General features: G+C 45.5%; 2 protein-coding genes across 4 annotated transcripts in view; both read left to right on the top strand.

Annotated features, from left to right (window-relative positions):
- JAKMIP1 (janus kinase and microtubule interacting protein 1) overlaps positions 1 to 11,851 on the top strand; it is a 245,641-nt gene extending 233,790 nt beyond the window's left edge. Inside the window, exon 16 of the mRNA XM_051798498.1 lies at positions 7,639 to 11,851. The gene's annotated coding sequence lies outside the window, so the exon portion shown is untranslated. The remainder of the gene's footprint in view (positions 1 to 7,638) is intronic.
- Positions 11,852 to 15,618: 3,767 nt separating this feature from the next.
- Positions 15,619 to 23,153, top strand: part of CRMP1 (collapsin response mediator protein 1) — a 51,291-nt gene continuing 43,756 nt past the window's right edge. The window contains exons 1-2 of one of the 3 annotated variants that reach the window (XM_051798533.1): positions 18,894 to 19,167; positions 19,877 to 19,954. In XM_051798533.1, the coding sequence (XP_051654493.1) occupies positions 19,129 to 19,167; positions 19,877 to 19,954 (117 nt within the window). In that variant the 5' untranslated portion in view covers positions 18,894 to 19,128. Of the gene's footprint in view, positions 16,434 to 18,771; positions 19,168 to 19,876; positions 19,955 to 23,153 lie in introns of those variants that run through there. The other 2 variants (XM_051798532.1, XM_051798534.1) reach the window with 2 other exon arrangements.

Here is a 23,153-nt window from a genome sequence, read left to right as displayed (position 1 = left end):
GTTGGTAATTTTTTGATAACGGCAATTTCTTTAACTCACCTCAGTGAAACATGCACATGATGGGGATTGTCTCCATTTTTTACTTGACCAGATAATCCTTCTGGAATTTTCTTTTTCATTGAGCTGCATTGCATTATTGTTTTGAGATGTTTCTCAAAATCAATGTGCCTGCTATATAGAAGGTATCACTCTGCCATTGTATTTGGACATGTCATGCTGTTACTGTCTCTACAGTATGACGTTAACTCATTTGCATTAGCCTTTAAATCCATTATGATTGTCTTAATGGGAGAAATGTAAATAACACTAAGTTCATGTGCATAATTTACTACAAAAAAAAAAAACAAGCCTGTATTTAATAAGTGCTGTTAGATTTTCAAGGCTAATAAAAGCTCTGGGGTATATAAAAGAGGAAGTGCCATTACATGAAAATCAAATCGTCAAAGTAAATGGAGTCTTGTGGAAGATCCTTTGAATACAAGGGTGTTTTAATTGTTTCTTATTTTAAATTGGAATAGGGCCACTCTTTAATTAGGACTAGCACTGGGTGAACTCTATCGTAAAAAAAAAAAAAAGTCCAGCTGGTTTTTCCTTTTTGTGTGTGTGTGTGTTCCAACAATCTGTGATCAGTCTTCAAGGTTTCCTAGTTTGTCGTTTAAAATTCTTGAACTGCCTCGTATTAGCATCTAAGCCTCTTGGCAAGCTGGCTAGCTTTGGCTGCTTGTTCAAGATTTTGGGTTAGCAATTGATCTCATAAGTGTGTATGTTACTGCTGCCTGTCTGCAAAGTTGTGGGATATTTGATGAGCAGGAGGTTAGACATCGGGATTCTTCTGTAAGCATTTGCATCTCAGAGCTGCAAAGGATTGCAAGGATATTGTTCTAGAAGACATTTTTGAAAGCAAATATATTGTATATACATTGATAGACCATTATGAGAAGAAATTAACTTCCAGAATGATATTCAGCATGGTAGTGAGTTCAACTGTCCATGCACATTTATAAGAGTCACATTTTGCCTCCTCTTCACTGTGGTTACCCAATCCTAATTAAGACTCCTAAGTTGTTCTTTTCTAAGCAGTGTGAAAATGAGTGTCTCTGTGTGTGTCTGCCATTTTTCTGAAGAGCTTTGTAACATTAAATAGCAGCACTGCTTGCATGTTGTACATTGACCGTATTCTACTGTTACTGAAAATAATGTATTTTGTATAAAGTTTGAGTAAGACAAGCCTCATTTCTCATTCGTGAATTAATTTTTCCGGAGTTACACCATTACTTACACCATCAGTTTCATAAGAAAGAAACTGGCATAAAACCAGAGCAGTGATGTTGAAACAGATCTATAAATGTAACACAGTTTAGTATTGAATACCTGTATGAAGGACAAAAATGTAAAAATACATACTTCCATTTTCTAACGTTCTAAGAGAATATAATTTATTTGTGGCTTTCAGCTCTTGTGGTTGGTTAGTTGGTTGTTGGTTTTTTTTTTTCCCTTGGATGCAATTCTTTTCCTCTGAGTTATAGGCAAGCTCTGTTGGCCTTTGGTTATAAATGGGATCGATAGGTTTTTATTCAGAGTTTAATGAGATTCACACCTCTTGAGCTGTAGTGTGAATCCATCAAATAGAAATGAATTTTAGAAGTGGCAATTTGTGAATGAGAAGACTACATTGAATACTATTTGATTTTCTTTTTTTTTCCCTAAACACAGGAATCAAATGTTTTTGCAAAGATCAGTATGGTCTCAGTTATATACCACTTCTTTACCAAACAGCAGAGGGATCCCATGTGTATTGTGGCACAATTCAGCTTTGCAACATTTCCTTTCTTGTAATCACTTGCTTTTTTGCCAGTTTTTCTATTCCCAGGTAATAAAAAGTTTTCTAAATTAAGATGTTTATATTTTAAAATAAGGCACTTTAAAGCACACATTAAACAATTTATGGTAGATAATTTTCTATTAAAGTGTGTGTGTGCCACAGACACATTGATTTTTTGTAATTAATAGAAATGATAAAATGACTGGATACTCATGATTATATAGGTTAGACCAAGTAAAATACCTGTAATGTCATTGTAAACTATGAAAGAACAGCACAAGCCCTCATGCCTGGCATTTTCACTCATTTGTGCTACTGTAGCTCTAGAACAGTGATAGAAACCAGTGGTGATTCAGTGGTACTAAAAAAATTATAATCTGTTACCCTTGATAAGGGCAGAGACACAGCAGAGTACTTCCTTTGTATTTTACAGCAACAACTGGTGTTGTATAGTATCTTTTTCAATATTTGTTCACAATAGCAAAAATATGTATTTCTTTGCTGGATATAAAGAAATTTTATTCATCCCTGAAATTTTTCAATTTCTTTATTTTAAATACCTCTAGTGACAGAAACCAATGGAAATATGGTGTTTCTAGCCCTGCACATTAGAGCTGAGACGCTAAGCAGCCACTGTGTACTGGTGACTTCAGATCTTTAATGCTGCGTTACGTACTGAAGAAATGTTTCCAGTAGGCATCGACTGATATTATTCTGCTGTCAGACTGGATCAGTTGGTAGTGCATGATGGTCCACCACCTAAACTCATCCCAGATTTCATATATTATTTAAATATGTTTTTACAGTGGTATCATCATATTTCATATCTTCTTTCAAATGATCCTGTGTGTTCATTCATTCCAGTTGGACTCAATGACTTGAAAAGTCTTTTCCAATCTAAATGATTCTAAAAATGAGCATAGGCACTCTCTGAAGATGCCATAGGAATTCTGGGAATGTGTGTACCATCCTGCAGCTCTTAGTTTTTGTCCTTCCAGCCCCAGTATTGTTTGTCTTAAAAGTCTCTATATTGGCTCATTCCTTTCCAACTTTGGTGGATGCTCTGAAAATTTTTGAAAAGCTTTTACTTCTGTTCTTAAAGGAAGGAACATGGCTTCCATCCACCCTATGCTTTGCAAGGGATGAAGACCATGGACCCTAGCAGTAGGCACAGACTCCTGCTCTACAGGGAATTAACTGGAGTCAAGGATTCAAACAGGACAGCCGTCTTTAGGAGGAGGTGCATGGTCAGCACTAGTTCTGTTCCACCAGAATGAACTGAGGTGGATGAGCTTATGCAGAGCAGTCAGTACTATTTTTAACTTTGTATTCCTTGTATCATCTATCTCTGAACAAGCTGAGCTTCATTAAAAGTGGTAGTTTAGATACTTGAGGGAGTAGAGCTCTTGCCCTGTGAGGAGAGGCCAAGGCATCTATGCTGGTTCACCCTGGAGAAGAGTCGGCTTTGGGGGGACCTCGCAGCAGCCTTTCTGAGTCTGTAAGGAAGCAATTGAGAATCACAGAATCACAGAGAAGATGGAGCCAGGCTCCTCATAGTGGGGCACAGTGAGAGGGTGAGACACAGTGGGCATAAGAGGAAACAAGAGAAGTTCAGACTGGATATAGGAAAAGTATTTACCTCATGAGAACAGCCGAGCAGTGGGAGGCTGCCCAGTGAGGCTGTGCATTCTCCAAGAAGGTTTTCAAGATTTGGCTAAGTAAATTCTAACATTGAAACTGACTCTGCTCTGAATAGGTTGATCTGAGATTCTTTCCTCTGATCTTACAGTTTCCTGATACTTAGCACAGGATGAACAAGTACAGAGGTGAAGGACTGGGAGCAGCTAGAAAAGATAAATGCTGGTGGCTCAGAGGGGTGGTAAAAGATTGGAGAACATCAAGTGAGTGCATGAATATGGATCACTGATCTTTGTTATGCTGGAAATGATTCGGTCCTGGCTTAGAGAGCAGTGCATAGTCATCACTTTTATGTACAAGGTTTCCTTTAAGGCTCCAATGTCACAGACAAGTCAGTTTTATTTAATGACCTTCTACATTAGCAGTTCTTTGTACTGGTGACTGAAATTGATTTTGCTTGTGATGTGAAGGAGCACAAGCCCAGCCTCTGCATCATTGCTCAACCGTGTGCTTTAGCCCTACCAAAGAATAGGACAACAAATTTCTGAGCATCAGAAATACCCATGTTGAAATTTTTAGGTCCATTATTGATAAAGACTCAGCTGGTTTTTAATCACTGAGTTGCATGGTTGGAAACTGCAGCTTTGTGTTTAAGCCCTGAAAATGTTTTGTTGGTATTTTTCTTTTGTAAAGTGACATCACGAAGATCTTTCTTATTTTCTTCAAGCATTTCACAACACAGTCTTCCTCTCTGACCAGAGTAATTACAAAACAATTCATTAGTGGTTTATGTTTATGTTACCATACTGCTTAGATAGATAAGTGTTATGAAGAAAAAGAATAAGAAAAGGGTGGAGGATAAATATGTCAGGGAAATAAGACTACAAGGAGCACAAGGTTTCATAAAGACTTCAGGTGGAGAATAAAAGGAGGGATGAATAACATCTCACAGGAAGGAGCAAGGACAGATAAAGAGGATGAAAAGAATGTGAAAGCAAAGAGTCTAATGAAACAAGAAGGGAAATATAATTGGCAGCTAACATTTCAAGAAAAAAATAATGAAAATTGAAGGAAATATTATGCAAATTTTGACTTTTACATTTGTAAATGTTTCTTAATCTAGCAGTGCATGTTTGGCACATATTCTTTATCCTAAATTTTGGAAAATTAGAGAATTTAGTTTAAATTTAAATTGGTGATTAATAAAAGACGTGATCAATAAAGTGCACAAAAAACCATAAGATCATCGAATTAATGCAATTTGAATCAGATTTCCATTATTCTGGCCACACTAGTTTTTGCACCTGATACTTTAGGGACATTCTGGCATTTGAACAAGTCAGTAAACAGACAACTGACAACAATGAGTATCTTCTGTGCAAGCAATTGAAGAACTAAAATTGCAACCTCTCTGTCTTCCAAAATAAGGCTACATTTTAGGAGGACATAGAGACTCACCCTTCTAATCTTCTCCAGTGCCTATGTACAGTGATGGGATCACAGACAACAGACTTCATGTATGACTAGAAGGAAAGACAGGAATGTATTTCAGACTATCCCAAAATACAAAACCAGCTCTGCTGTTACATATTTCTTTTTGTAATATTAATTATGAATGCAGAAGTATCTGATGTCCTGAAAAATCCTTGGAAGATGTGGATAGCAAAGGTTGAAAGTGTGTTCTGTTGGTTGTTGTTTTGATTGCACTTGGACTACAAAGACATTAATTAAAAAGAAGATGATCTATGGAGGCTCTAGTAGCGTTCCCTTTCTCTACCTGGAGATAAGAGTGAACTGCCATGGACTTTTTTTGTTTGCAGTACATCCTGGAGCTTTATTAGAAAATGCAAAGAAGAAATGCAAAGAAATTGCAAAACCAGTTTTGTTTGAATCCACCTACAGCAGAGGCAGAAATAATGTATAATGTCTTATGAAGGTTGCAGAAAGCTTCTGGTGTTGTTCAGAAGCAAGTCTGAACATTTTCCACCTTCTGATCCAAGACAGAGATTTGAACTAGGAGATATGTAAGGGCTCTAAATGCCTCTCATCACTAGGACTCCTTGATGTGCTCCTGCCCAGCTGGCACTCTTTTTGCTCAGTGACTGACTTTTGCATATCTCACTGGTTTTGTGTCCTACAATAGCCCATCTAGCTGCTTCTCCAAAAATAAGGACCTCCCCTTTATTACTTTGCCCCACTCTGCAGGACTTCTTTTAATTTCTTTTCTTCGTACTTGGAAAAACCTTTCCATCCTAAAGTACAAGCCATAAAGTTTCTCTTCTTTTGCAGTTTTTAATTTTTCTGTTTTGAGGAGCATGTTGGTGAATGGGACATGTTTTAGTAATGACAGTTAATTACTACCACCAGTTGGTTATTATAATAATAATTACAATACAAGTTTTACATTCGATACCATACTGATGGAAGTCTATTCAACCTAAGGCGACTGAAGGCCCACACCAAGACCTTAAACCATCTTGTCCGGGAGCTGCTTTATGCTGATGACGCCGCCCTTGTTGCCCACACAGAAGCAGCTCTGCAGGGTTTAACATCCTGCTTTGCAGATGCTGCTGAGCTCTTTGGGCTGGAAGTCAGTTCAAAGAAGACAGAGGTTCTCCATCAACCTGCACCTCAGGAAGTCCCCCATCGTCCTCGCATCACCATTGGCCAATCAGAACTCAAATCAGTCCAACAGTTTAATTACCTAGGCAGCCTCATCTCCTCGGATGGTAAGATTGATGGGGAGATAGACAACAGGTTGGCAAAGGCATATAGTGCTTTTGGAAAACTTCACAAAAGAGTATGGTGTAATAAACACTTGAAGAAAAGTACAAAGATCAGTGTTTACAGAGCCATAGTGCTGTCTATTCTCTTATACAGATCTGAATCATGGGTCATTTACTGCCACCACCTGCGTCTCCTAGAACGCTTCCATCAACGCTGCCTCCGTTCAATCTTAAACATCCACTGGTCAGATTTTGTGACCAATACATCTGTTCTAGAACAAGCAGCAGTCACAAGTATTGAGGCCATGTTGATGAGAACACAGCTGCGTTGGGCAGGACACGTCTCCAGGATGAAGGACCACCACCTCCCTAAGATCTTGCTTTATGGTGAACTTGCCACCGGCTGCTGCAAGAGAGAAGCCCCAAAGAAAAGACACAAGGACTCCCTGAAACAACATCTCAGCCTTGGCCATACTGATCACCATAACTGGTCTACTCTGGCCTCCAATCGGGAGGTCTGGAGACACACCATCTATAATGCTGCTGTCTCCTTTGAGAACACACGCAGGATCACTCTCGAGGAGAAAAGGCAATGCAGAAAGAACCATGTTCTGCAGAATACACCATCTAAGGAGTCTTTCTGCTGTGCCTTTTGCAATCGGACATGTCTGTCTCATATTGGCCTCATAAGTCACCAACATGCCTGTAACAAATGTGGATAGAGCCTTCCCAAATCTTTGTTTGCGAAGCCCAGCCATGATGATATACAATACAAGTTTTCTAAATTCCGTATGTTATTACCATTTTCCACACTCCTCATGTACTAAGAGGTATGTTTCTCCAGTAGACATCAAGTTTCAGCCAGAGTTAAGTATGCATGCAGTGCATCACTGGTGACATTTAACAGTAATAATGACAGCCTGACATAATATTTTGCAGGCCTTGAAACCTAATATCTGAGGAAGGATTCAAATGATATATACTTCTCTGAGAAAAGTCATAGAAATAGGACTTACTTGGAAGGTTGGATTTATGATGGCTTTCATTCCTGGATTGATTTTTATCCAAGAGACGACTTTTGTAGATCCCTGCCAAGGGAGTTATGGAATAGTGTTGGGAAGATGGCAGGGAGTGTTTATTTCCATATTGACAAATGGATGTTTGTCTTGTGTACAAGAAGGAGTAGCAAAAGGGAAAAGTATGGAGTGTACTTTTCATCTTAGTAAATCATGGGAGAATGTCTCAATAGGTTTTGAACAGTTCAGTTTCTAAAATGTGCTGCCAACATGCTATGTTTGTATGGAAGCACCTAGGCACAGAGCTTCCCAAATGCTTCATTTTGACCTTGAATGAATAACAAACAAATCCTTAAATTGTGAAAATCCAGATACTTATGCTTTTGTCTTTTTTTCCCTTCATTTTTTTTCTTTTTCCCTCCCTCCTCTTGTCCAGGAAAGAACGTATCAGTCACACAGAAGAAGCAGTAGAGCTCCCAAGGACTGATGAAATGTGCTTTGCCCTGGTGGTGACTGCAGCTGCTACGTCATGTGAAAAAAATGAGAAGTTGCCCTAAATTACCATCTGCGACGTTTTAGCCACCTCCTGTAGTGGAAGCTGGTCATGTGGGCCAACCCTCTGTGTGGTTTGAGACCGAGTGTTGTTTTGCTTTCTTGGGATCTCAGCATTTGCATTTTAAAGCAATTACCAAGTTAAGCACAATCTCTGTGTTCATGGGTCTGCCTGCATGGGCATGTAGGTATCTTCAGCCTCGTATGGCTTTGAGAATTTCTGAAAGAGCCTTTGATCTGGGTTGGGATGTTTAGTATTTCTGAGGGCACATACTTGAGGGTACAAACTGTTTAGCAAATGAGACAGAATGGCATTTTTACAAGGGTAAGTAGGAACTGGGAATGTACTTCACGTGCGCTGAGAGGCACTTGGAACATCAAAGTGCTGTGTCCTAATACTCTGAGTATTTCAACCGCATGAATAGGCCACACTGAATTTAACTTTCAGAAAAGTCATTTGCAGGCATACATGCTTTTCCTGAAATAGGTGTGTTTGTGCACACTGGCTGGTAATAGCACACATGGTGCAAACACATTTTGCAATCACACTGCACATTACAGATTACTCACCCATAACCCCTTACTGCTCATCTCCGAGTATCATTTTTGAAGGCAGGGAGATGCGGATACAGGCACAAGACTTGTGGATCAGGGGTTGTATGTGTACATCCATCCATTCTGTAACTATAAAGGCACACAGCACTGTTAAGTCAGCGGCAATACTCGTCCTGACCTGAACGGCAGCAGCCGTGGGTACTGCTCTCAAACTGCCTCTTATGTTGTGATGCACTTTCAGTTTTGATAACTGTTTTATGACTTGTATTTTCATTTTTATTTTTTTTAATGTTGAGCTAACTGCTAGGATGTGCTGTCTTCACAATGCTTAGTTGCCCAGCAATTACAGATATACTTCAAAAGGAAGCAGAAGAATAATAAACCGTGGAATCCCAAATCAGATTAATGTAATGTGCATTTCTAGATTACGATTAGTAACAAGATAACACGGTGTCATGGTAACACTTGAAACTTAACCACAAGTTCCTAAAATAAAGCAATGACATATGTATAAGTTTCTATCCATTTGCATACTATCCACCTGAAAACATACATCATTTTTACAACACTCAAGCAATTAAACCCTACTTTTTCCTTCTGAATTAAGTGTTGAACTAAAATATCATGCCTCTTTCCTAGTATTTATGCATAATCTCCCACCATAAATTATAAATGTTGATGAAGAAGCTGTCCATTTTGTAACATCTTAGGCTTTCTGCCTTTTGGTTTCATTTTAGAACAATTAGCATAAGGAATGTAGAACACACTTTATTCTTTGCGGTTTGTACCACATTCATGTCCTTGAAATTCTACCACCTCCTAATACGAAAATTGTCTCACTGATATTGGAAAAGTCTGTTTATTAATTAAGTTGATAGACTAGTGGGTGCAATTCATGTGGCTGAGGGTTGGGAATTAAAATCCCAACTTTACCTCAAATCACTGTAAGAGAGGAGTAAACTTTCAATGTGAGATTGCTAGCTAAGATGGAGAGCCTAGCTATTATTTTCTAGTTGCCTTACAGTGAAAAGTGTTGTCTACTTGTTATAGATTCTGACTTTCTTTCACTAGGCAGAAGTTAACTTGTTTAATATGCTATCTATGATAAAGGTGCCAGGATATGCTTTAAACGTGTTGTCATTTTGTGTTAAACTTTCACAGAATGCAAAATTGGGCACTTTGTTCTGATGGCTTTATATGCACAATACTGCTTTGACCAAATTCTTTAGTCAAAATTAAGATGCTGCAAAGTTCTTTGTAAGTAAATATGATCTTCTTCTGTCACCTTAAATAGACAAAATGGGCAGTGTTACACGGAAAATATTATTTCTTTGGCAGTTCACTTATTTATGTATACTGTACTGTATAGACCATTGGAGGATATTGAAAATATAGCTTACAGGTTGCTCCTTACACAACCTTTAAATCCCAAATTCTGTTCTTCACACCTCTGTGGATGGCAAATGCTGAAAGTAAAAGGATTGCCTCCAGCATAATAATCATGTTACATTCAGAATAATACAGTTGCTGGGAAATATTTCATATACACAGCAGAGTTCCTAGGATAAACCTCCTGCTAAGGCATGGCTGATGTTTGTCCTTGTGGCCTTTTGAATAGTGGAAAGTCTGATTTGTATTTAATAAATCTGCCTGTATTTCTCACATGCAGATGAAGGTTTTTAGTATTTGAATTTACTGTTGTTGTGGGGTGGAGGGAGGGACATGTGCATGCTGGGTTTGCCACTAATCCTTTGGAAATCCTTTAGTGCCTTAAGGAGGCAGAGGGGGAACAGACCTTAGGATTACAGAAACTTGTTCAAACCTCTTTCTGGCTTTAGCAGAATTGCTTCAAAATATATTGTGCCTTTGGCTCCAAATATATTTGCATTATAAATCAGTAGCCATGGGATTATGGACAGGACTTTTTGCCCCTGTACAAATGTTAGAAAAGAGAGCATATTGTTTCTTATATAGGATGTGAATTAAAAATGTAGCTAACTTAAATTCTACTGTTGAGATCCATGAATACTAAGAAAGTTGTAAGTTGCAGTTAAAGCCAGAAAAAAAAAGAAAAAAAAATGGAGAAAGTTTAAATATACTAGATGAAATGCTTGTACCACTGAAGTGACTGGCAAATTTCCACTTGCTTCCCTGGGACCAATATTTCATGCTTGCTTCTACTTGTCTTAATAAATTCTCACAAGTGATAGACACATGGGCATCATGCTCTCTTTAACATTGTTTATGCACATAAGGGAAGAAAAGAGAGATTAGTAGTTGTGGAGACCTGCCTTGATTTGGAGTTGTTTGGATCTATGGTATAAATCTCTGTTCACTGTTGTTTCTCTGTGTAACACAGACTATTTGCTATGGGCATATGAATATTCAAATGTAAATTCCAGTGTGAGAGGTTACTGTGCAGTGTGCACTAACCAATGCCAAACAACTACATTTTTCTACTCTCTGAACCTTGGTCTTTTTGAAAAAGAGGGAAAATGTAGCTAACAGATGAAAACAACTCCTGTGCCAAAAAAGCTTGCATGAGGCAATTCATGTACTCCCTGATGGTTCTAAGCAGCTCTTAGGAAAAATTGAATAAGCTTTTAGCTCATGAGTGAATTTTATCTTCTAGGAAATAAGAGCAATTTGCTAAAAAAAAAAAAAAACAACTAAAAAAAATGAAGGCCCGAAAATCAGACTGGTGGTGGTCTTCTGTTTTGCTCCCTGGGATGACAAGGAAGTATTAAAGAATATGTAAATAGTTTAAAGAAAATCATCACATGGCTCGCAGTATGTGAGACAAGGCCCAGCATGGAACAGATTTTTATAGCTTATTTATAAATTACACTTCTACCTTTTGTTTGGAACTTGGAAAAGAAAACAGTGTAAATCAAGAAGTGAAGACTTACTGCACATATTTGTTGACTGAAACAAAAATATTTCCCCACCTCCTGAGGTATTAAGGAGTAATTTGGGATGAATAATGTATGAAGTTCTTGGCTTTTGAGCTCTAGTGCTGTACAGCGATTTAACTCTGCAAAGCCAACAGAGGGATGGTAACCAGAAGTCATGAAGATCAGTTTTTAGGGCCACAAATTCATATAACGAGATACCAAAGAATGCACAAAAAGGCTGATGTTTATGGTGTGATACTTATTAAGCAGGTGTACCAGCTAGGCTGGGGAGGGAGGGATATTTGTAAATAAATGCAAAAAGGTTTAAACTCTGACCCATGACCACTCTGTAACTGGGTGTCAAATTAATTTCAGCTAAGTGAGAAGCTTCAATAGTATGAGAGAGGCCACTCATATTTTAACTGTTCCATTAAAATCTTCTGGGTAACTTTTCAGCAGAGTTTTCCACTCTAAGACTTTTGTCATTAATATCAACTGTACATATGTATTCATTTTAATTGTAAGTAGGGACAATACAGAATTGTAATGAAGTCACAAAGTCTACTTGATGATTATCACAGATTTGTAACTCTCACTTAAATTATGTAAGATACGTTGACATTTTATCTTGTTAACAAGATGTATTTTTCTATGTTAGTCAAATGTACAATTTGTACAATTTTGTATATTAAATGTATGCATATTTTAAATTAAAAACTTCATAATTTTATTATTTTATTATTTTAAAATGGTGACAAGAACTTCTGAGAGACAGCTGTAAATATAACTGTATCCATGGATAGCAACCCATGAATTCTCAGTTTTGAGAAAGGGGTCAGCTGGTCTTCTAACAGAGTAAGAAAACTGCAACACCTGGGTCTTGCTCCACTTGGTGGATGAGCTGCCATTCAACTTCAGCTGATTTAATGGAATGAACATGAATTAGCAGAATACTATAAACTGGATCACTGCTCAAAAAGTGGGTAACCAGAGCCTTCCCCAGCTTGTAGTGTTTTGTATCCACAGTTCCTACATGCCAGGAGACAGTCCAAATCACCAATCCATGGGACAGGGTTTTGTGGGGGAGGGCAACACTGCTGGCAGAGATACACCAGTCACGCAGAGGAGAGAGGGAGACTCAGTGACTTGTCTGCTCAAGTCACTCTTCTGGGAGAAAGAAAACTTTTGTCTCTGTCACACTCACTCCCTTTGAACTGTTCATGGCTTTTTTTGTCTGCTGATTGTTGCAAAATGCAGAATAGCAAAAACAGATGCAAAATGTACATTGCATATTCTCTGAGCTCCCGCACCGGGCAAGTCCTGTTCTAGCTCGTGATGTTCACACTGTTGCAAGAAGAGCTCCAGATACAACTAAAGCCAAGCCAGTATGTGAGATCTTTTGTTGTGTGAAGCAAGCATATCTCTATCTTTTTTGCTCTCTCTCATCTAGGCTATTTGGAATAAAGGTCCTTTAGGAAGAGGGTGCACTTTCAATCAGGTTCAGTTCTCTTTTCATCAAGCAAGGTCAAGACAGGATGGGATGCACTGTCTGCAAGAGAATATTCCAAAGCAATGTATTCCTCCAAAGTTGCATACTTTTTTTTAGGTAAACTCACAGGGTGACAGGGTATCAGGTTGTAACTGGGTCTGCTTCCATAGTACCTAAAACTGCAATTTTACTAAACTTAAGGACAGTATGTATCCGCTGTCTTAGAATACTTAGTTTTTAATAAATTAAGGGCTAAAGTATGAAAAAAAAACCAGACAAAAATGCCAAACAAAACAAAACAACACAACCGTTTAAAAGTAAAGAAAGACACTGGTACGATTTTATGCTTCCTTGTAACTAGAAAGTTTAATGCTGTTTTCTTAAGCATTGATTTGACATGCTCTCCGAGTCTTGTGGTCTCTGTATCAGCATTAAGATGACTGTCCTAACTTAATACTGCAAAAATAGCTTTATTCTTTTTTATTCAGAAAAACTTGAGCAGCTTTAGAAACCTGAACAATGTTATCTAAATAGATCCCAAGTGTAAACAGAGTCCATCTTTCTTAGCTTTATGGGTGTTAAATAACAAATACTCTTTATTTAGCAGACACATGTACTATGTGCAACATATGGGACCTACTGTAGGACCATCAGAGGTTTTTATTCTGGAGGTTGAAAGTAATCTCTTGATTGCAAAGAAGTAACTCATAAAATAAATAATTTTTCCAATATTTGTGAAGACAGGCAGGTCACACATCACAGTCCATGTGCCACCTGCATATTTCACTAACTGTCAGGGTTTGGTGTACTGTGGAGGAACAAATTGACTTTCTTTTTTTTTCCAAAATGATCAATAAATCTCAATGTTACCATCAGGAACAAAAAAAAAAAATCAATATTTGCCCACATACAAGAAAAGACTTTAAGGAAGTAACAATGCAATATCCTACAAGCTAGACTTATTTTTTCACACACCAGTGAAACCTCCATATGATATTAATGTGTTAATGTGGAATTATGGTTTATTAAGTGAGCTGTGGAATCTTGGGCAATATATTCTCAGAAATGTCAGTCATGATTAAAATCAGTGTGTTAATAACCAATAATAAGTGAAATTTTTACTGATTTCCTAACTCCCCTCATGTGAACAACACCCACAGTGTTAAATGCACACACAGAGCATTCAAGACAGCATGTACCTCTGCGTTATAACAAATGCAGAAAAGAAAGATGTTTTCCTTTGATGCATTTTTTCAATGCTCAGCTATCTCACATTACTGCTTTTTCACATGGTCTGGGTCCATGGGTACTTGTTAATGAGAAAGATGGTTATGTGGACTCACTTCTGATGAAATCCCAGGGACCTCTGTCTTTACCTCCCACTTTTCCTGATTTGTAGCTTGCGATTTTTATTGTGCAAGGACCACCAGGTACACAGACAACAGTCCTGTGTGGCTCGGCTTGTATTCAAACAGCATAAGCATGTTGTACATGAGCAGTAAATAGGCCTTGTGATTGATCCACTAAGCTTCAAATTTGCTTTGTCATGTAATTAATCTCAGAACAGTTTCTTCCAATATATTATTTCAGAGCAACAGAAAATGTCCCTTATGTAACTCCTGGGGTAGTCTAAGGCTGTGACAATTGTCTGAGATTGGCTGCATGTGCAGGAGAGGAGTGTCCAAGGACTTGTGATTTCGGTCGATGATCTCCTTGGGCACTGTTAGACAGGTAGGTGTGTAAATACGGACTTTCTGAAGTGGGCTGTGCAGAGACCTGAGGGTTACACACTCTCCACCCCTCCTGCTTTAAAAAAAAACCCTCCTAGTTTTTGGGAACTTGCATCCCTCACAGCGAAACGAAAGCCCGCCCCCGGCCTGCCTCTCTTTGCCGAGGCCAAAGCCAGGCAGGAGCCGGCGAGGGCTGCCGGCCCGGGGAGCCGCCCGGGGTGCTGAAGGGACAGCTCCGGGGGCGCGCCAGGCTCCCGCCGCGCCGAGGGGGGGTCGCGGAGCCACGGCCGCCTCCCCGCCCTCCGCGGGGCTCGGCGGACACCTCCTGCCTCACATGACGCCCCCTGCCCCACAGGACACCCGCTGCCCCTCGGGGCTCGGCGGGGCGGCTCGCCGGCTGCTCTGGGTCCGCGGGCCGCACACTCAGGCCCGCGGAGCCGCCACCCCCCGGCGCCCCCTGCCCGATGGCGGGGCCGGCGGCTCAGGCAGCGCTCGGCGCGATCACTTCCGTGTCAGGGCAGGCACCCGCCGCCCTGCCCGCTGCCTGCACCCTGCACCCTCCACCCTCCACCCTGCACCCTGCTGCCCGCACCCTGCACCCTGCTGCCCGCACCCAGCTGCCTCCGCCCTGCTGCCCGCAGCCTGCGCGCCCAACCCACGCCGCCGCAGCGGGGGAGCGGCAGCCGGGGGCGGCGGGGCGGAGCAGAGCCGCCACCACCCCTGCGGGCAGCAGCTGCTGCGGCAGGGACAGCGCCAGCCCTACTGCCCGGGGGCCTGGGGCTGGTGGTGCTTCCTCCCCGACCCCAGTCACCCCTCTCTCCTGTCCCCGCCGCTCCCCCTTCGGCCGCCGACCGAAGCAGGCCCGCCCCCCGGCCGCACCGGGAGCTGCCGCGGCCGCGCCCCCCGCCCCGCCCGGGCAGCGCCGCAGCCTCTCCCGCGGAGGGGGGCGGGGGCAGTGTCAGTGTGCAAAGTGGGAGAAACTCCCTCCGGCTCGCTCGGGGGGACTGGGGAAGATTTGTAGCTTTTGTAGCTTTTCTCTTTTTTTTTTGTCTTTTTTTTTTTTCTTCTCTCGCCCGAAGCCACGCCATCAGCAGGTGACCGGCGCCCGCCCGCCCGCAGGACGGGACCCCATTGGCACCGGCTGTGTGTGCATACGGCGGGCGCCCTCCCTGCCTCCTCCCCCTGCCTCCCGCCCCCCGGATCATTTTATACCGGGGGAGCTGTGCACTGCGGTCCCTGCTCGGGGAATCGCTGCTGCTCTTCCCATTCGTCAGGGGCTTTCCAATCACCTGCCTCTGCCACCCTCTCCGCTCCGCTCTTTGTACTTTATTTTCACGTGCTCTTTACTAACACGGCTATTTTTAAATTCCGCTCGGATTTATTTCTCTCTCTTTCTTTCTCTCTAATTTTTCTTTTTTTTTTTCCTTTTTTTTTTTTTCCAGGGGGTGGGAGGGGGGAGGGAGGTTAACGTTTGCATCTCCCTAAGGGAAAGATCCCACCAGCCAACCCAGCTTCGCCACTGCTGCATCCATCCATTCATTTTTATGGTCACTAACAGCCTATCCCGGTAGTGGAAGGTGCAGAGAAGTGGGAGGTAGGCAGAGAGAGAGAGAGAGAGAGAGAGATCCGGACAGCGAGAATGGCCGAGAGAAAGAGGAACTGGAATAAAGAAGATGACCTGCCTGTGTATCTAGCTAGGCCGGGCACGACAGCCCAGACACCGCGGCAGAAATACGGGGGGATGTTCGCCTCCGTGGAGGGGGCCTACGAGAACAAAACCATCGACTTCGACGCCTACAGCGTGGGGAAGAAGGGGTCCCGGACCCCGCGGAGCGGCAGCCGGCACGACATGCTGGACGGAGGGGACAACTACAGCGAGACCGCCAGCGACATCAGCGAGATCTCCGGCTCCGTCATCAGCTCCCCGGGAGACCGGGACGACAAGACCCCGGGCGTGGAGATCAAATACCCCATGGGGAAGGAGCTGCTGCAGGGGCAGGACAATGGACAGGTGAGCGGGGCCCGGGCAGGGGGGGAGGGAGCCGCCGCCCCCGCTCGCCGGGTGAGCCGAGCCGAACCGAGCTTGCTGTGCTCTACCGAGCCAAGGCGAGCTGAGCCGAGCCGAGCTTGCTGTGGCAGCTAAGCCGGGACGAGCCGAGCTGAGCCGAGCTTGCTGTGCTAAGCCGGGACGAGCCGAGCTGAGCCGAGCTTGCTGTGCTACGCCGGGACGAGCCGAGACGAGCCGTGCCGCAGAGCCCCGCTCGCCGGCGCAGGGGGACGGGGGCCACCCTCGCGGGGGAGTTTCGGCACGGCAGGTCGGGGAGGCGCGGCCCTCTCCTCCCCGGCACGCTGATGCTCCGGAAAGAGCCCGGCTAGCCCCTAAACTACCTCACTTGGCTGAGCTTAGCGGTAGCGGGAGGGAGCCGAGAAATCGTTTTCCTTTGTAAGTGATGGCGATGAGTTTTCTCCGTTTCCCTCCCTGCCCGTGCCGGGGGGCTGGAGGGCAGCTCGGGTCCCTCGGCACCTCCCCTCCGCCCCCCGGAACAAAGCCGAGCCCGCTGCACTCCCAGGCTCGCCGGGGAAACTCCGCGGAGCCCTGTCCCAGGCACAGCCCCAGGATCTGCCCCGGTCCCTCCCCCCCCGACTCTGCCCCTGCTCCCCCCGGCTCCCCGTGCGCCTGCATTGTCTCCCCGGTAGGGAGCGCGGAAGGCCGGAGGATCGGCCGAAACCTCTGCCCTGGCTTCCGCACCTCTGGAGCTGCAACCTGGACTCATATTGTAGACTCAAGGGAAAAGTGAGCCGGTGGGGCTGGCCAGCCCCTAACAGCTGTGCTTCTCCATCTTAGCCCTGTCAGTGGCACGCCGGCTGGAGGCAGACCCCGGAGGCTGGCTCTCCTGGGAACCGGGATTGTCATTGATTTCCCCTTAGAAAGAAATGAGGCCTTGTAGTGATGTGTCTGCATGGATGCACCCTTTCCCTTAGTACCCAGCCTGGAGCCTCTATGGCTTGTCCACGCTCTGCTCTTTCTGCAGGCTAAACTGAGAGTTTTCCACTCTTTTCTCCCCTCTTCAATTTGAGCATGAATGGTGTGCTGGTTTGCTCTGGTCTGGGGCTTGGGTGCAGGTGCCACATGGCCTGCTGTGCAGCCCAGTGGGTGCCTGCTGCAGTGGGACACCAGAGCGAGCCTGGGATGCTGCTGCTTTCTCTGCAGTGACCTCAGGGTTGCCTTCGGAGGCTGCCAGCTGCAGTGCAGTCTTCTCTTTTCCTGCTCACCTGAACTCCCATTTTTTCCATCAGGACCCTGGGGCAGTGGGAGGGCACAGCACACCCCATCTTAGCACATCCCTGGTGCTGCCTCCCCATCTTTCCTGCTCCTAGTTCATTCTGGGACTCAGGGTGAGCACAAATGCATACTAACTCTCTGGATCCCGCTATGCTGGCAAAGTTGACCAAAGTGGAGTGAGGAGGAGGTTAGGGGTAAAGCAGGCAAGATTTGGCCACTGGCTTCAGAAGGTGCACTGTAAGAAACAGACATGTGTGACCCCTGTGCCATGGTGTCCAGAGCTTTTTACAAGCTTCAAGTGGTGATATTGGGGAAGATGTGTCAGGGATGTGGCCTGGGTGGTAAATGCTTTGTATGTGTATGTCACAGGGGTGGCTGTGCTAAGAGTCCCAGAGTGTGTCGTTGGAGGGATTAACTTGGGTGCAGCTTTGCAGTGCCTTTTACCCTTCTTGCAGTTGTTCATGGAGCCTTAATCAAGCATCATGGGTGGAGGGAGGCACTCTGTGAGACAAAAAGACAGAAGGGATTCAATTAGACACTTAACCTTTCCCGCAGCTGCTGACGTAGCATCCACCTGGCCTGGCCTGGTTGTGCCATCACCCATGGCCTCCCTGGGCATGGAACAGAGCAGGGTGTGTGACACTGGGCCAGTGACAAGGAGGGCAGAGCAGGACAGCGCTCTTGGGGTCAGAGCCATTGGTGAGGACAGAACAGGCAGTGCCATGAGGGACAGAGCAGTCAGGGCTATCAGAGGCAATGCTAGGGGACAGAACGAGGCTGTGCCATCAGCGTCAGTGCCATGGGAACAGCGCAGGGCAGCGCCATCAGGCTCAGCGCTGTGGGGACAGCGCGGGCAGTGCCACTGCCATGTGCTGCGCAGCAGGACCCACCGCCAGGGGTTCCCCCCCGCTGTCCCCACCCTGCGGCAGCCCACGCGTGGGACCCGCCGGTGACCTCCGCGTGCGAGTGGGGCGGTGGCGGGGCGGCGTTTCCCAGCGCCGGTGCGGGAGGGAGGGAGGCTGGATTGATGGGCTGTGAAGGGGGGCCAGGCGGAGGGGTGGGGGGACAGGAGGGAAGGAAACGCTTCCTGGGTTGCGCTGAGCGAATCCTGCTCCGACCTGCAGGCGGGAGGGCGCTGCTGCCGCCGGCAGAGGCAGCGCTCGCCGACCCCCCCGGGAGCCTCGTCCCTGTTTGATTGCAGCCGGAAAAAAAAAGGTGCCGGGTTTGCCGGGCTCCCCTTCCTCTGGGCGACGGAACTTCGCCCCCATTCCACCGCTCTGCCGGGTCGCCCCTGCCCCGCCCCATCACCCGACTGGGCTCCGCATTATTATTCCTGTCAGCACCGCCGGTGTTGTTCGGTTGGGCTCGGCTCGCTCCTCGGGTTCGTTGCGTGCGCCCGGTGCTAGCGAGAGCCGACACCGACATGTCGTACCAGGGCAAGAAGAGCATCCCGCACATCACGGTAAGCGGCCCCGGCGCTCCTTTGTTAGCGGGGCGGGGAAGGGCTTGCGGCGGGAGCGCCGCGGCCGCGCAGTGCCCGGGGCGGCGGGCAGACCCCGAGCTGCGGGGCCGGGGCTGCCCCGGGCGGGGGGTGCGGGCGCCGGTGCCCCTCCTCCTGCTGCTGGAGCTCTGGGTGCGGAGTGATTTTATTTTATTTTAAATTTTTTATTATATTTTTATTTTATTTTTTAATTGTATTTTCCTTCCCCTCCCTTGCCAACCGCCCAGCCGGGGCTCAGCGCTGTGTGCTCTCTGCAGCCCGGGGCGGGGAGGGCAGGGCCGGCGGGGGGCTCGTCCCGGCGCTGCTGGGGCCGAGGGTGCCGCCCTCCCGAGGAGCCGGGCCCGGGGAGGCTCGGCCGCCGGGCGAGGCAGAACAAAAGAGGGAGGGGACCACCGCAGCACAACGTGCCCCTGCCGCCGCCCCCCGCAGCGGGCAGGGCAGCGCAGCCCCCCGGCGGGGCAGGGGGCGGCGGGCCGGGAGGAGGCTGGGGGTGCGCAGAAATGGGCGGTGGGGGAGCGTGGGGGTGGGGGGAAGCGTGGAAAATCAAAGAGCGCCATGATGCCAGCACCGACACCTCTGCGCGCTATTAATACATTAGGCACGGTGGGGATCAGGAGTCAGAGAGTTAATCATAACCATCCTTTTCCTGTCGGTGCCTGTCTCCCGCTAGATGCTTTTAGACCCAAGCAGAGCTACGATAGAGCGTGCTTTCCATGCCGGAAAGAAAAGACCTGGGTTCTTTGATACAGTATGTGATTTCCCTATATACGCAGGATCTGGGGATATACGAACTGGGATAAAGAGCAGGCAGAGCTGGCGAGGAGAGGTGTTTTGAGGGAAGTCACACCCGTAGCTTGCTAATACGGCAGAGGTTTTCCCCAGCACCTGTGTTGGTCTCCGGGTTGCTGCCTGTATTCCTGTTGGGTGGCTGGATCAGTGGGTGATGGGGTCACGGCTGCTGTGGCACCTGGGGCAGAGATGAGTGAGGAAGTGGGGTGAGCTCAAAGATTGCTTGGGTTCGTGGAGCTTTCCCTAGAAAGCTGGCACAGTGCGGCACGGGGCAAGTTTCCGTGAAGAGTGGCTGCCTGGTGGGTGTGGCACCTTCCTGAGCAAACCCGGTGGTTAACGGCATTACTGGAGGCAGCGTTACGAGGGTTGTAAGCACCTCAAGGTTTTCTCCATATTCAAAAAACATCCTTAAGCCAGAATATTTGGTCTGGAGGGGAACGGCCTCCTTCTAAAAGCAGAGCTTTATGATACCGAAGTGCTGCATTTATACATGTCTCCACTATCAACAGGCAGCAGTGCCTGGTGGCCAAGGCTGAGCCTGGGTGTTGCAGTGGCTTTCTGGGTGATGGCTCCTCTTGTCTTGGTCCTCAACGTGTTGTGTGACTTGCAGTTACTCAGGGCATGTCTGGACTGGGGGAGACCCTGGTTATCTTCTGGGTGAGTGTCAAGTGCTTTGTACATGACTCGACCTTCGCTGACAGCTGGAGTGTAATAGGTTCCCACCTATAGCTAGTTCTTTGCTCTCTAATTTGGAATAAAATAAGAAACTGTAAGAATTATGAGTCTTTGCCTTGGAATCAACAGTTCGTTTTAATTTCATCACTTCTCACAAATTTCCTTCTCCGGGGAGAGGACTGCTGGAAAAAAAAAAAAGCCAAACCTCATCCTGTTCTCTTTGAAATGGGATGTGTTGAAGCTTCTATAAATGAATATTCATTAACGTTAGTATTGAGTTTTGTGGCCAAATCAAAGGCATAAATTAATATTAGTGAAGTTGGCAGGCATCAGGGCTGGGCTGCCTTTTTTTTTTTTCCCTTCTTATGTTTTACGCTTTTGGCCCTTCTCCTTCAGCAAAAGCCAATCAGGCACTCTGTGTTATACCTTGTGCACACTGCTCATCCCACAAGTGCCCACAGGATCTGTCTGTGTGTATCTTCTGAGTCCCCATTCCAGTGTGGTAAATTTGATGTTTCATCCTGCCACTAAGGAAATACACTGTAGGTTTGAGCCTTCTGGCCTCTAAGGAAATGCTTTGTAAAAGTATGCAACAACAGTGATGATGAAATCATATAAAAATGTCATTTGTTACTGTTCTTAACATTTCCCCCCACTCACACTCCTGCTTTTTGGAGCTATACCAGTGCCTGGTAGTAGTGAGAAACTAATATTTGATAGTGTCTTATGTTCTGATGCTTTGCTGTGGATTTTCCCACACTAGGCTGTGTTCCTTGCATGGGACCAGGAGCTGTCCTGAGCACACAAGAACAGCACCTAGCACTGTGCCACAGCATCCAACCACAGGCACTGCCAGTAATCGGTAGCTGGCCAAAACTTCTCTCTGGGATCAGGTCTGCAGTATCAGGAACTTCATGTAGGAAGAGGCAGAGACTGGTTTGACCTCTGATCAGTGTGGGAGCAGATAACCACTCTTGGGAAGGCAACCCTGTGGTATCCTTTCTGGATTACTCCCCTTGGTGCATGTGGGCATAACTGACTCGTTGTGCTTTGTCTGACCATGCCTTGCCTCCTGACTCCTTTCAGACAGAAGGGCCTGACTGATACCCCTTTGACCCCTTTTTCCCTGAAGCAGCTTTATTCCTGCATTCCCTTCTCCCTTGTGGTAGAAACACCGTGTTGCAGATAGCCCCATTTGGCACTGAGCATCTCCCTACTCTCATTTACCAATCTGCACCTGTTTTATTTAATTTAATTTAATTTCATGTCATCTACCCCATTTTTTCTTTTCCATTTCAGTTTCTGAAAGTTCATGCTTCCTGCAGTTTGTCCCGTTTGTGACTCTCATGCTGCCCTTTATGCATCCCACACAGCATCCAGGCTTGCTGTTGTTAGTGGAGCACCAGCACTGCTCCAGTGTAAGGTGCAATTCCGATGTGAGTCAGAGTGGAGAAACTGGGTCCCTTTCACTGTAAATACGGTGGGAGGGGAAGGACCTCTGTATTTGAAGCACCGGGATGGTCTGGTGATGCACTGAACCCGTAAGTGTAAGCACTTCAGTCATGTCCTCTGCACTGTGTTGAAGTCCTTGGAAGGGGGGTCTCAAACCACTAATTCATGAGTTTTAGCTGGGGATGGAGCAGGGTGTGCATGATGGAAGGGTGACCAAGAGTGCATCTACAGGAGTACATTTCTCAGGCTGTGTAGTATGGACAGCCACCATTGCTGAGGTGTTTTTCTGCATGAGGTGGCAATCTTTTGTGCTTCAGTTGTGCAGGACGTTCTCGTGCAGACCAGATCTTCCAGGATATACCCCTGTGCTCATTGCTTTTAACATTGCTATTATACTTCTCTTGTGCAGCACATTACAGGGAATCAACAGAGATGATGACACTGAAATATCTGTTACAACTTATTTTGGCTTCTGTGTTTTGGCACTTTTCAAGCAAGGCCTGAACCTAGATGAACTCAAAATTGCAGCATATACAAAGCACAGTTAAAAAAGGGCATGTGGCACGTAAAATGCATGTTGCGGGACGTTTGTTGCAGCAGCAACTGCACCCACTAGAACATAATCTGTTTGAGCTCAGTGAAGAGGAGGTGTGAATACGATTCTACTGAGCAAAGGCAGAGTAGCTAGTCACCAAAGCAAATGCAAGGAGGCATTTGGGAGAGGAAAATGGTGCCCAAATCTCTTAGAAAATGGGACTAATCTTCCTGGGAATGGTCCAAGAATTGGCATATGAATGGGGAATGGCACTGCTGGTCCTGAGCTGACAGACTGTAAGGCATGGGGAGACAGCTCAAAAATGTGGTGTTACAGAGGAAGGCTCTCACTATTGAGCTTAGCAAGAAAGGAGAAGAGCTAGCACAATGTGAAAAAAGAAGCAGATGCAGAGAAATGGAGAGGCTGAAGAAATTCAGAGGAGTGGGCACAGAGAATAATTTTAGTTGTTACTTTTTGAATTGATATGAAGAGACAT

The sequence above is a fragment of the Manacus candei genome, unplaced genomic scaffold (genome assembly GCF_025592945.1).
Source record: "Manacus candei isolate 608988 ecotype Guabito, Panama unplaced genomic scaffold, ASM2559294v1 h1tg000048l, whole genome shotgun sequence".
In the NCBI taxonomy this organism is placed as follows: Eukaryota; Metazoa; Chordata; class Aves; order Passeriformes; family Pipridae; genus Manacus; species Manacus candei.
This window is presented reverse-complemented; position numbering and strand designations above follow the sequence as displayed.